The sequence below is a fragment of the Ammospiza nelsoni genome, chromosome 17, assembly GCF_027579445.1.
Source record: "Ammospiza nelsoni isolate bAmmNel1 chromosome 17, bAmmNel1.pri, whole genome shotgun sequence".
Classification (NCBI taxonomy): Eukaryota; Metazoa; Chordata; class Aves; order Passeriformes; family Passerellidae; genus Ammospiza; species Ammospiza nelsoni.
In genome coordinates, this window is record NC_080649.1 from 2,802,142 (window position 1) to 2,815,941 (window position 13,800).

The window sequence follows — 13,800 nt, forward strand, 5'->3', positions numbered from 1 at the left end:
TTTTCTCCTACAGGAATTTACTCCTGTTCCTCACAGTCACATTGGCCAGTGTCACCCTCAGCGTGGGATTTTGGGGGTGTCCTGTGCCAATGTCACCGTTTAGGGTGGGATTTTGGGGTGTCCTGTGCCAATGTCACCCTCAGCGTGGGATTTTGGGGGTGTCCTGTGCCAATGTCACCATTTAGGGTGGGATTTTGGGGTGTCCTGTGCCAATGTCACCCTCAGCGTGGGATTTTGGGGGTGTCCTGTGCCAATGTCACCCTCAGGGTGGGATTTTGGGATGTCCTGTGCCATTGTCACCCTCATGCTGGGATTTTGGGGGTGTCCTGTTCCAGTGCCACCCTCAGGGTGGGATTTTGGGATGTCCTGTGCCATTGTCACCCTCAGGGTGGGATTTTGAGGTGTCCTGTGCCAATGTCACCCTCAGGGTGGGATTTTGGGGGTGTCCTGTTCCAGTGCCACCCTCAGGGTGGGATTTTGGGGCGTCCTGTGCCGATGTCCCAGTGCCCGAGCTCTGAGGGGAGAGGCTGTGGAGCCTCCCTCCCTCACGGCCATATTCCCGAGCAATCCCGTGCCGTGCTCTGGGACGGCCCTGAGCAGGGAGGCTGAACCCACGCCCCATAGTCCCTTCCAGCCTGACCCCTTCGGGATTTTGGGATTCTGGGACCGAGGGCAGTGCCTACCTGTGGGGAACCCCGAGAGGGCGGAACCCCTGGTTGGCACCGCCGCTCCCGGCCGGGCTGCACAGGCGGCGGGACAGGTGAGGGCAGCTGCTCTCCCACAGCCACTTCCGGTTGGCGTCACGGGGAGAGGAGTCCGGGCGGAAACGGCCGGGGCCCACTTCCGGCGGTGGCCATGGTGACGGCGGCGGCCAGGTGGGGACAGAGGGGACAGAGGGGGGACAGGAGGGGACAGGAGGGGACAAGAGGGACAGCCGGGAGGGCCCGGGGGGCTGCGGGGCTCGGGGGAGTGCGGGGGAGTGCGGGAGAGCTCGGGGCAAGGCGGCGCTGGGGCGCGCAGGGACGCCCGGCGCTCTCCGGGACAGAGTTCACCGCTGGTACCGCCATTAAAAAGCCAATTACAGATAAATTAAAAACCCAATTACAGATAAATTAAAAACCCAATTACAGATAAATTAAAAACCCAATTACGGATAAACCAGGGACAGCCGGCCGTCATGGCCTCACCTCATGGAGGTTCAGGTGGCTTTTGATTTGGTAAAAGTCTGCAGAACGCTTTCTTTGGAACAACAATTGTTTGAGTTTTCTGATCAGGCCGTCTTTGTTTCTGTCCCGAGCACCAACGGAGGAATTCCGTGTGGGAGGAATTACACTTTGGAATTACACTTTGTACCTGAGTGAACGGGGCAGGAAGATAAGAGAAAACGATTTCCTAGAATCCTGGGCTGGCTCGGGCTGAAAGAACCTTAAATCCCCTCTCATTCCACCTCTGCCAGCACCTTCCGCTACAGCGGGTGGGATTCCAGGGAATTCCTCAAGTCCAGGCTGGTTTCCGGGTGCTGCAAACGTGTTTTTTTCCTTTTTGCTGCCCCGTGGGCTGAAGAACTCAGGCAGAAGAACTGCAGAGACCCAGCAGGGGCTGATGCTTCAGGTAATGCCTGGCTGGCTTTGGGAATTCCAGCTTTCGTTGGGAATTCCTGCTTTCTTCGGGAATTCCGGCTGGGTTGTTCTCTCCTCCTGCTCCCTGTTGGGATGAGGAGCTCTGCATTTCTCCTGAGCAGTTTTTGCTGCTTTCAGCTTTGGAGCTCCCTCTGTGTTCCCGGCGTGGGGGTTGAGTTCCCCGTGCCCTGCAAAGGTCAGGGCTGTGTTCCCTGGGTTTGTTTTTAGAGGCAGCCCGGGCTGGGCTGGCATTGGAGGCTTGCCTGGATCGCTGCCAGTTCCACATTTAACTCGGGGCTGTCCTGAGGAGCAGCGAGGCAGCTCCAGCTCAGAGCACTGTTGGTGAGCCCCTTCCTTCCTTTCTCAGGTAGGACCTTGTGCTTTCTTCACACTAAAGCCCTCACTCAGGCCCACAGGGGCTGTGCTTTTTTCCTTAGGAAAATCAGGTTTTTCCCCTTCCTTTTATCCCCCCAGTTGGGTTTGGGGTTGCAGCCTCCAGCTGGTGCCACTTGTCACCTAAAGGACAATGTGATTCTGGGAGCCTGGAGCTGCACAATCAGCTTTAGTCCCAGTTTGTTTGGGGAAGCTCCCAGGGGTTTGGTTGTTTAGGATCTGCTCTCATCTTTGCACCCTTATTCATTAATAAGGTCATTAATCCTTGTTCCTTGAGAAACCATTGTCCTGGATTTACAGGAGAACACCCGGTTTTGTTTTAAAGGGAAAGTTCTGGGTTAATTTTTAATTGGATAAATGTGATTTATTCTATGGGAGGCCTTCAGAAAGTTTCCTGTCACCTGTATTTGCTGGCATTATCAGTTTTTATTTCTGCTCTCTGGTAACTGCATGTTCCAGTGCTGCCCTTTGGGATGGAGAATTGGGAATTGCAGGACACTGCTTCAGTGTCACCTAAAGTTGGGGTTGTGATAGAAGCAGGTCAGGAAATCAAAGCAAAACTTGTTGCTGTGGGTCTGCAGTGCTGCAGAAGTTCTTGTGTCCCAAATGATTTACTCAGCTGGGTTGTCCTCTCTCCCAAGTCTGACTGATCTGAGATTTTCTTTGTTTTGGGTTTTTTTTAAGAGGCCATTTGAGCACCTTGGAAGAAGGCACTGCATCTGCATGCCCCAAAAATTTACATTATATATATTATGTATTATTAATATAATATATATTATTCTAGAATCTATAATATAATAAGATATATTAATGTATATAACATATATTAATAATATATACTATATACTATATAATATACATTATATATATTAATAGTATTATAATATCAATATATTAATAATGACATATCTGTATATTATTATATATTAAAATTATAGATAATGTATACATGATATGTAATTAATATATAATATATAAATTATATATATTTAAAAATAAATATATTTTAATATATAATATATATTAAAATATACATAAAGATATATAAAATATATTAAAATATATTAAATATATAAAGGGATTTTCATCTCAGATTGGCAGCTCCTTGTCTCTCTGGCTCCTCTCCTTCTGTCCCCATCCCATCTTTCCCTTCCCCAGAGCTGTTACCTGTTGGCTCAGGCTCCAGCCTGGGAGCTGCCAGAGCAGCTGCTGCTCCTGCTCCTGCCTGGCTTCTTGGTTTGCTGCAGCCCTCAGGCAGAGATGTACAGTCTACCCAGTTCCTGTGTATAACATGAGAAAAAGGAAAGAAATACAATAAAAGATTAGAAATATTTTCAGGTCTCAGTGTGCTTTAGCTAGGAGAGGAGTCAGGAAAGGCCCCTCTTCTCAGTTACCTTTGCACCTGCACTGAAACCACAGCAGGGCCAGATTTTTCCAGTGCCTCATGGAGGAAGTGCCAGCGCAGCTGTCAGCTCCCACTTGGGAAATAATGAAAGGGCCTGAACGTGGGCTGAGGGGTTTTTGTGATTGCAGAATGTCCTCTAAGCCCAATGGCAGCACAGCACCTGCTGTCCCTGCCCACACTTTGTGCTGTGACTCTCAGGAGACCTTTGAGAGAGCAAAAAAGGGAATCATAGAGAAGGCAGCTGCTGAGCATGAACCAGTCAGGAGAACCTTCTCATCCAGCCTGGAAGTCCAGTGGGTTTATGTCAAAACATCTCTTTCCCAGGAATTATTTCAGGGAAGATCCATTCTCTCGTGTCACATGAACTGTGCCAGTCCCTGGCTGCAAACCAGTGCCAAACACCCCCTGTGTGCACCCCCAGGGTGGAGGAATCAGATGCTCTGCAGGGCCTGAGCTGAATCCTCCTTTGGGGTTTGTGCTTTCCCACTCTGGGCACACTCCCTGTGCCCTGGGCAGCTGCTGCTCTGGTGTCTCCCTGCATGATCCACACTGGATCCCACCAGGAAGGACTTGAGACACACAGAAATCACTTTGGGCATGGGAAGCTCCAAAGAACCCCAAGAAGATTTGTGTTCTACCTTGGTGGCTTTGTTTTTAGACCTTGCCAAGTGTATTTAGAGCTGTCTTTATGTGTTATTTTATTGTGTTCCATCTGTATCCCCAGAAATAGTTATTTTATTCAGTTCACTGCTATTTCAGCAAGCTGTTCACTGAGCAGCTATTTGAGGAATTCTCTCCAAGCCCCTGATGGGTATCTGGAAGAGCCTGACATTTTCCACATTAGCTGTGTTCCATGGCATGCAGAGCCTCTGCCATCCCCTCAGTGACACTGAATTCTGCCTTAGCACTGTGGTTACCTCTTGTTTTCTGCTTCTCACGCTCTCCTTTTGTTGGAAGGAGCACAAGTTGTGTGCCCAGAATTTCCCAGTATCTTCCCAGTAAAGGCCTGTCTTGCAGTTCAGACTGCAAGAGTTCAAACTCTGCCTGCATGAGAAACAAGGGAAAGGAAAATTACCCTGAGGTGTGGTTCTGACTTCATGTGTGACCCAGAAGATTTCAGGAAGGGGTTGTAATTAACTTTACTCTTACACCAAGCTTTGATAAAAGCTCAGGGATATACAAAGGGAAAATCAGTGGCCTTTTCACAGGAGTCCACTTGTACTCTTTGGCCCTGAGGAAGCTGTCACATAAACTCCTCTCTTGAAGGAATGGCTTAGCAAGGAGATTAGGGCTATGCCTTGGTATCAGAATCCAATCCCAGGATGGGATTTCAGTGTGTTAAGCAAATTACTGGCTCAGAGAGAAAACCTGGAGCCTCCAAAAGACAGACTGGCTTATATCCATCTGGGATAACACACAGTAACTGATCTCTGGCTTGTAGGTACTCTGGTACTGGCTGTTCTAGAGAAATCTGAACAGTTTTATACAATCAGAAGAATGTGGAGAAATATCCCAGCCCTGAGGAACTTCCACACAAGAGGGAGAATTTAGGGGAAAACATGGGAACAGCATCCCTGAACCCAAGTTTGTGATGGGACAGCTGACAGGATGCAATGCCAAGTGTCCTGCTGGGATGTTCACATTACTGTTTCAGTGCTTAAAATTGGGAACTGATGGGAACTTTCCAAAACCTAAATGAAGGGATGAGGAAACCTGCTGAAGATACAGAGGTACCTTGGTGGTTTATTGGTGATCTAAGGCAGGGTTAAGAAGAATAATTTCAAAGTCATTTTCAGGCCTTTTCTCATTTTCCTCATGGTGAAATGATCTCTTTGCTGTCACCCTGTGGCTCTAGGAAGACAGCAGAGAGAGGGAAGCTGATGGATTTCACCAGCTCTGTCATCGTCCCGCTGCTGTTCGGCAGCCTGGGCATCTTCGCGCTGTTCCGGCTGCTGCAGTGGCTGCGCATGCGAACGTACCTGCACGAGGCTGTGGTGGTGATCACAGGGGCCACCTCTGGCCTGGGCAAAGGTATGGACACACACACAGCCCACCAAGGGCAGCACAGGCAGGGGGCTGCGGCAGGAGCAAAGCAGGAATGAGCTAAAGGTTCCTGCTGATCTGAGTTTGAGACACGCAGCTCCCACCTGAGTCAAAACCACTTGGTTTCAATCAACTCTGCCAGCACCTGCCAGCCTGGGAGAGACCATTCCTGTTCCAAAAACCACCTGGGAGATGCCAGGGAAATGAGCAGAGCAGCCTGGGCACAGCTCTCAGGTCACTGCTGGGCTGTGCATGAAGCTCCAGCTCTTGCTGCCCCACCTGGAGGGGGCAAGAAGGACTGAAATGGCTTTTTCCAGCTCTGAACCAACTACAGCTCCCAGTAAGGCTGCCATGACATAAACTACCTTCTTCTGGATTTTATTTTTCTATTTCATTTGTGTAAACAAAATTATTGATTCTCCCATATCATTACATATTGTAATGATGAATCATTCAGTGCATCCTGCCTGAGTTCTTCAACCCACAGGGCAGCAAAAAGGGAAAAAATATGTTTTTCCCTGAAATCAAAAAAGTGCATTATCATCCTTCCTTTCAGACAGTAATTTTGGTTGATTCTTTTTGTAGATGTATATGCAAGGAAGTCTCAACATTTGGTACAAAAAATTTAAATCACCTTGTATAAACTGGAGCTCATCAAACAAGGAATTAGATGCTGTTCTTGTGCTGTCAGGGGTCTTTTCCCTAAATCCTGAAAAAGCCATTAAGCCAAATTGTTTCTTTAAAACCTCTCAGAAGTTGTGTTCTGCCTTCACATAATTCCAGCTGCTCTGCCAAACCTTCCACTCCTTCTCCTTGTCCCTCACCCTCAAGGTACCTTTCATGGTACAAATCCATCCACTCTAAAGTCAAACTCTTGGCATTATTAACACCAGGGAATATTTTTTTCCAAATGAAACTTATATTTTACTTCAGTGGCCACATTCTCTAATTCTGCTTTCTATAATTGCTTTAAAAGCTGCTTGAAGAGAAGACAAGGTGCTCTCTGCTATCAAGGCCTCTCATTAGGATGAGTACATTTCTAGAACAAATAGAGCTTTAATTGATGCTGCCTTTGCATGTGAGTTTGTCCCTAAGGACAGGGCTGTTCAGGAACTGGCCAAAGGAGATGAACTGGTTCTCTCTGCCTGCCTCAACCAAAGAGTGGGAGTGGTAAAGGATCTTGTACTTCTCATCAAGAAGAGAGGAAATTAGTATTCCAGGAGAGACCTTCCAGCTGGAGCTCTGTCTGTGCTGTGGGGTGTAGAGACTTCCACCACTGCACTGTAAAGTTTTCTCCCTTTTTGGGCTCATTTGCAAGATCTTCTACAACTCCCCTTACTCCTAGTTATTAATACACCAGACCACCTCTAATTACTGTGTGTTCACTGCCATCCACTGTCATCCCTTGAGCAAACAAGCAGTTTGTCCCTCTGGCTCCCAGGGGCGACAGGGACATGCAGTTAGGAGGACAATAGCCTGGCATCCCTTCTCCAGGCTTTTCCCCATGAGGAGAATCACCTTGATGAAGGCATTGAAGCCCAGGCTCCCAGAAGCTCTGGAGGAGTTCATTAAAACTGAAACTCCTAAGGCTGTGTTAGATGACACACAGGGTAACTGTGGTCAGAAATGAAGAGGCAAATGTGACCAGCTGAGGGGGAGGATGTGTGAAGAGCACAGTAAGTGTCTGACCAGCACAGAATGTGTGAGCACAGCAGCTGCCTCACGTGTCTGTCACAGTCCCAGGAGAGTGGGAGTGGCTGTGACCTCTCTGTCACTCAGCCTGGCCACCACACAGCAGCAATAAAGCCACCTGCAATAAAGACCCTGCAGCAAACAGCACTTTGAGCTCTCCCCAGGGCTGATGTGGATCTGTCCTTTGGCTGATATTCACTTTTCTCTCTTCTTGCCTCTCCACAGAATGTGCCAAAGCTTTCCATGCAGCTGGTTCCAGGCTGGTGCTGTGTGGCAGAGACAGTGAGAGGCTGAAGGGGCTGGTGCAGGAGCTCTGTGCTGTCAAGAATCACCGCAGGAACGTGAGTGTGGCACCAGGACAGGCCCTGGGCTCACCTGGCCTGGATTTCTGCTTGGGCTCTCACAGAAATTACAGAATTGCCTGTGGGTTGTTCTCTTGAGCAACAGGAAAAATGCAGCTCTGTGGTGAGGGATGGATGCTGATACAGGAGTACACTGAGCTGGTGTGTCATTCCTTGTAAAAACCCCCAAAAGAAGCCAGCTTGGGTAGAAATGGAAGTGAAGGCACATGAGGGCAGTGTCCAGACCCCTTACACCTGCACCTCAGAATCTAGAAAAGTGACTTTATTTCTGCTTTTATTTTTTATGTCTTTGCCTGCTGACTGTGGCTAAGAACTGCTGGCTTCTGCAAAAAAACACATGGGTTAGGTTTTGCCTTTTTCAGATGCATTTCCTTTAATATGACAACAGGAAACTTTACTACTTGAGGAAGATCTCCCTTGTCCCTTTGCTAGGCTCAGGGATAGGGAACAGGCTACAGGAGCAGATAAAGATGAGCACAACCTGCTTCTGCCATGAATTCCCCACATGGAACAGGATCTGGTGGCCCTGCTCCTGTGCTTCCAGAGCTGGGGGATCCCAGAGCTGGCACACCCAGCACTGAACTGGATTTTGCTAACCTGAGTTTCTTCACAGCCACACGAGCCTCACACGGTGGTGTTTGACCTCTCAGACACCAAGGCTGTGGTGAATGCAGCTGAGGAGATCCTCAAGGCCTTGGGTCACGTGGACATCCTGATCAACAACGCTGGCATCAGCTTCAGAGGCACCATCGTGGACACAGGGCTGCAGGTGGACAAAAAAGTGATGGAAACAAATTACTTTGGACCTGTAGCCCTCACCAAAGGTACCTGTGACCCACAGGATTTGGCTGATGCCTCTGCAGACCAGCACAGCTGAGCACAGCTTTGTGTTTGTCATTGTGCACAGGCTGAAGGGAGGTTTGGGGTTCTAGGCAGGCCTGAGGGTGTGACTGTGTGGGAAATACCCCAGTGAGATGATCCCTGCTTCCATCTCCTGATCCAGCCTGGCAGGGGCTTGGGAAGAGGCCCAGTTATCCTGGCTGTCCTGTCAGAACATGGTGGGGTTCCAGTGGAGCTGCAGCTTTCCTGGGAGGCTTTGGTCACACAGAAAGCTCAGCCTGAAGCGTGTCAGCTGCAGGGAATGGGAAGATGATGTGGTGGCAAGAAAAGCAAATGCTGCTGCCCTCTGTGTGGGAGATCAGAGCCACCACAGCAGCCCTTGTGCGGCTCTGGCACAAGGAATCTCCTCACAGGTGACCCTCCCAGGCAGACACAGCCTCAGCCAGAGGCATCCCAAGCACTGTCCCAAGCCCTGCGCTGAAGAGGGATCTTGGAATTCCCTTCAGCATCTCTGAGTGCTCTGAAAGCTTTGATTCTTGACAGCAGCAATGGTAGCACTGTTGTCTGAATGGGTCTTTTCTGTCCTTTGCTAGCACTTCTCCCCTCCATGATCAAGAGGAGACAAGGCCACATTGTGGCCATCAGCAGCGTGCAAGGCAAAATAAGCATTCCTTTCAGATCTGCATGTAAGTACCTCCACAGAAGATGGGAAAGACATATTTGGGGCACCAGGCTGAATAAATACTTGGCTCCTGCTTCCACATTTAGCTCTCCATGGGATTGGCTGTGTGCAGGGAAGGCAGAGCTGTGCATCACCCTCAATGGGGTCACAAACCACTGACAGCCACTCTTAAATACAAAATCTTAGCCCTGGCCTAAAGTTGTTAAGGGATGGAAATATGTTTTGAAAACAGCTTGATTGTCCTATCTTGAGTCACTATAATTCCATAATTTTATGGTATTTTGTCCTTGTCATTTGTCTGCATTATCTCCTCTAAGAAAGCAGAAATTTTTGGTTTTAATAAATTATGAAGTGCTGTAGTACAAACAATGCCAGAACAAAAGCCTAAACAATCTTGATCCAGCAAACTCTTCATGCTGAATCAATTATGACAAGAAATATTGATGAGATTACTGAAAAAAAAGGCCTTTAAAAGATGGATGAACTAAGAGGGGAGCATTTGACACACAAACATCTGTAAATCACTGAAAGTGAACACCAGAAGTGGAGGGGTGATGGCATACAGTGGGTCAGGAACGATGCTGAGGGGGGAGAGCCTGGAATGTCTGAGCCATGGGGTTTTGCAGGTGATGTGGGTCCAGTTGCTGCAGGAATTGTGTTCTGAGGAGCTCCCAGGGTGCTTCACAGGGACCAGAGCCTGTGGATGTGGCAGCAGGAGCTCAGCCCTTGCCTGGATCATTGCAGGGTCCTCAGCCTGTGCTGAGCTGGCTCTGGTGCTGCTGGTGTGGTGGTGGCAGCCACAGGCAGTGACCAAGCACAAGGAGTCTCTGCCATTCCATGGGGAAAATCCTGCCCTAGGCCAGGCTTCCCTGCTGTTCCTGCCTGTGTGATTTGCTGTTCCTGCCTGTGTGATCTGCTGTTCCCTTCTGCAGCCAAGCCCTGAACCTGCTCTGCAAGTCCCTGGTGCTCAGCACATGCAGGGCAGCCAGCTCTGCCTTCCAAAGGCTCTGAGTCTCCTTTATCAGGAGTGGGAGGCAGCTTGGGCTCACTCTGGAGTGCTCTGGCAGGTCTGCAATATTAAGCTCAGGATCCCAGCCAGTTTTGAACTTGAGTTTACATTTTGTCTTCCTAAATTGCCTCTGACTCCCACTACCTGTTGCTGCCATTCACTAAACAAAAACAAACGTAGAGGCTGGAGAGCAGCTCCTGCTGAGGAGTGGCTGCATTGTAGTGAAAATCCATTCAGAAAGTGAAAATTCCTCAGCCCTGCTCCTCTCCTTGGTGCACAGTCCTTGTCCTGTTTTGCAGATGCTGCCTCTAAGCATGCTACCCAGGCCTTCTTTGACTGCCTGCGAGCAGAGGTGGAGCAGTATGACATTGAAGTGACAGTGGTGAGCCCTGGGTACATCCAGACCAACCTGTCCCTCAACGCTGTCACAGCGGATGGATCTCGCTATGGAGGTGAGATCCCTCTCACTGCCCTTTGTAAAGCATCTCCATGTCATTGTAAGGTGTGTTTGCAACACATGGCCTCTGGTGGGGACACAGGTTAGCCCTGAAGGATCAAAAACCGACTCTGGATGCAGGGTAGGAACAGCAAGCCCCAAAATTGAGCCTTTCCAGACAGCAACTCTCACCTTCAGGGCCAGCCATGAGGAACAGCTGCCTGTGCTCCCATACCCAGCTGGAGTGAGAGCCAGAGCAAGCAGCCATGTGCAGTTAGAGCATCCTAGGAAAGGTTCTCAGAGGGGTTTACCTGCTGCTGGTGGTGCTGGTGCTCACTCACCTTTCCCTTGGCAGTTATGGACAAGACCACGGCCGAGGGACAGACGGCGGCCGAGGTGGCTCAGGTGGTTCTCAATGCAGTGGGACAGAAGAAGAAGGAAGTGCTTGTGGCTGGCCTGACCCCCTGCCTGGCTGTCTACCTGAGGAACCTCTGCCCCAGGCTGTTCTTCACCTTAATGGCATCTAGAGCAAAAAAGGAGAGAAAAGCAAAGGGCTCTTAGAGCTCAGCTGCCCTGAGCAGGGAGAGGCTGAGCCCCTGCAGTTGGCTGGGACATCACTGGAGGTGCTCCTGCAGGAAAATCCTTTCTCAGAGCTGTTTACCATTGCATGGAGACCGGGAAGTGGTTGGAAGACAGCACCTAAAGCTCAGCTGGAGAAGGAAGGTGCTTGGACAATGGGGGAGAGCTGAGGCTGCAGGGAGGGCTCAGGGGAACACTGGGGAGGCCCTGGCTGGGACTCCTCACCTCACTGCAGGCATGCTCAGCTTTACTGGCCTGCCACAAATAAACCCCACCTGTTCTGCCTTCAGCGAGCAGCCCTTGGCTGTCCCCACCCCTGTGAAATACAGTCCTCAGCTGGGAGCTCTCGTGATCAGTGTCTCATTCCCACTCCTTCCACTCTGACCCAGGACACGCTGCTTGCAGTGGGAAACTTCACAGCCCCTTCCTGTTAACGTGCCAAGTCAGCTGATAAATTAAGCTCAATCCAGTGCCACTTTTAAAGAAGTAACTGATGTACAATTTGGGTGTATTTGGCATCATTTTACCTGTCTGAATCGTGCCCTACTGATGGACTGGGACAGTTCATTCTGCAGTGACAGCTCTGTGGATCCCAGCCCCAGGAATGCAGGGAAGCGCTGAACAGGCAGAACAGCACAGCAGGGCAGCTGCTGCCAGGACACACTGCACAGGTGACAGCAGCACACCTGGGCCACCTGCAGCTCAGAGCAGCTGTGATCCTGTGAATGCCAGGCACTCTCTGGCACGACAGAAGAATCCAGGTGTGTAAAGTGCAGAGTGTAGCAGACAGAGCAATCACAGGTGGTAATTATGATCACATCCAGTGGGGAAGGATACCTGTCTGTTCAGGTATCACTTCAGGGAGCCTGACAGCCTGAAGGGTGCTGTGTTCCATTCCTCACCCCTTCTCTTCATGTGAGGGACACCAGCACCACTAGGAAAAAGGAACTGCTGCACAGATAGAGGACAGAAATAATCTTAAAATTGAAATAAACTCTACTAATAGGAACCAAGGCTCAGACCTCTCCTGCCTCTCCATGCACTTGCCAGCATTTTCCATGTGTCCTGCCTCACATGTCCTGCCTGGGAGTGCACATCTGATGACAAATAAATTACATTGCTATGAAATTAATCCCTTGGTCTACTCCAGCTCCTCACAGCACATAACAGGAAGGGAAAGCAGGAGGGGTTTGTTTTTCCTTGCATCCCTGCAAGGTTCTATTGTACCAGTAGTAGCTGCAGAACAACATGGTTTATCCCAGCCCTCTTTATGGGCCCTGTTAGCTTACACAGTGTGAATCCACACAGAGGATTAGTCACACAAACTCTGATTGGGTGTGCAGGCTCAGCAGGACCTTCTGCTTCCAAAAGCCTCTTCTTAACCACTACAGATCTATGAATGATCTCTGAGATCCAGGATGTGTTTAATGATGACAATGCTGCTGCTCTCTCAGGACATCCATCCTCTGCCACCTGCCCTGTGTCACAGAAAGGCCTGGGCTTGGACTGACAAGGTGAAGCTTTCAGGTGCAGACACTTTTTTCCTGTTAAGAGAGGAAAGCAAGGCATTACCTTCTCTGCTCTCCACAAGGGGAGTGCTGCTGTTGGTTGTGCTTTTCCTTGTGTGTTTCCCATGCTCAGCTCCTGAGTTCCTTGGTGAAATGCAGAGCTCCTGCCAGGCTTGTTCAGCTGCTCCATTTCTGGTATTTCAGGTTGTGGCTCCCCAGGAAGGACCAAGGGGCTGCTTTGCATTTCTGTGTTCCCATCCAGGGCACTGAGGGTGAAACACATCAGCCCTGAGGGGAAAATGATGTGTGGGGAGTTCCTGCAGTTCCTGTGGGAGCTACAGCTCCGAGGCAGAGGTTGCTGAGAGTGCAGCCATTCCCTTTGGAGGTAAATTCCCTCTCTGTGATGAGGGGAGTGCTGCACATTCCAGAGCACTGGGGGCAGCAAAGTGTGGGGCATTCTGAAGGGAGGTTTGTCCCCAGCCACTGATGATTCCACTGAGCTGCTGGCACTGGGGACAGCAGATACAGCACCACTCCACATGGATGGGAATTTTTGGAAGTTGTTTTACCATTTCACCATGCACTAAAATGCCTCTCAAGACCCCTCTCATTCTCCCAGGTCACCTTGCACAGTTACAGCCCTGACTGAGTAACAACCAGAATGTTAAAAAGCACTTTAGTTAGCTACATTATCACTGAGATTCCTTGGAAAACAAACTCCCCTGCCCCTCCACCTCAGAATGGAGTGACAGCTGTGTTTTTCAATCAGACCCACCCATTGTGACAGCTAAGCTGACTTCTCACCTTTCCTCCTGCAATAAGAGACCCCAGGAAAGTTGCTAATTTTTAACTCAAGTCTCTGATGCCAGCCATGCATTTAGGGAACCTGCCATAGTGATCATTCCAGACCACAGGAAGCTTAACACAAAAAAGTACCAAAACCCCAGAGGTTTGGTGCAGGAAAGAACTAACAGTTCTGAGAATTCTGCATTGTGTAAAAAAAGATCAGGAACACCTCTGGTGTGGCCAGCACAGAGGTATTTCAGGGCCTTCTGCAGCAGTAAGCAGTAGTAGCTGTGGCAGATGTGCCACTGGCTTCAAATCCATCCAGCAGGGCTCTGGAAACACGTCAGGGTGGGAGGGCAGCCTGCCCAGCCTGGCCTGACCACTGGGAGATGAAGTAGCTGCGTTTCTCTGCCTCCTCTCTGCCAAGACAACTGTACATTGCTGCT

The 13,800-nt window shown here is 49.7% G+C and overlaps 1 protein-coding gene across 3 annotated transcripts; it reads left to right on the plus strand.

Annotated features, from left to right (window-relative positions):
• Positions 1-830: 830 nt before the first annotated feature.
• On the plus strand, positions 831-12,192 carry DHRS7B (dehydrogenase/reductase 7B). 3 transcript variants are annotated; one of them, XM_059484616.1, is made up of 7 exons: positions 831-875; positions 5,273-5,448; positions 7,378-7,493; positions 8,128-8,338; positions 8,948-9,040; positions 10,345-10,497; positions 10,837-12,192. In XM_059484616.1, exons 1-7 carry the CDS (start codon positions 856-858, stop codon positions 11,040-11,042), a joined length of 975 nt encoding a protein of 324 aa, XP_059340599.1. In that variant the 5' UTR covers positions 831-855; the 3' UTR covers positions 11,043-12,192. The 3 variants fall into 3 exon arrangements, with proteins under 3 accessions (XP_059340599.1, XP_059340601.1, XP_059340600.1); XM_059484618.1 differs by having other exon boundaries at positions 859-875; positions 5,277-5,448; XM_059484617.1 differs by lacking the exon at positions 831-875 and adding an exon at positions 1,095-1,611.
• Positions 12,193-13,800: the final 1,608 nt, after the last annotated feature.

What these genes read in the sequence shown, in the direction of transcription:
- DHRS7B (XM_059484616.1), top strand. Translation starts at nt 856, where the DNA reads ATGGTGACGGCGGCGGCCAG. An exon ending in ACCTGTAGCCCTCACCAAAG is followed by an intron (nt 8,339 to 8,947) that starts GTACCTGTGACC and finishes GTCCTTTGCTAG; the next exon opens with CACTTCTCCCCTCCATGATC. An exon ending in CATTCCTTTCAGATCTGCAT is followed by an intron (nt 9,041 to 10,344) that starts GTAAGTACCTCC and finishes CCTGTTTTGCAG; the next exon opens with ATGCTGCCTCTAAGCATGCT.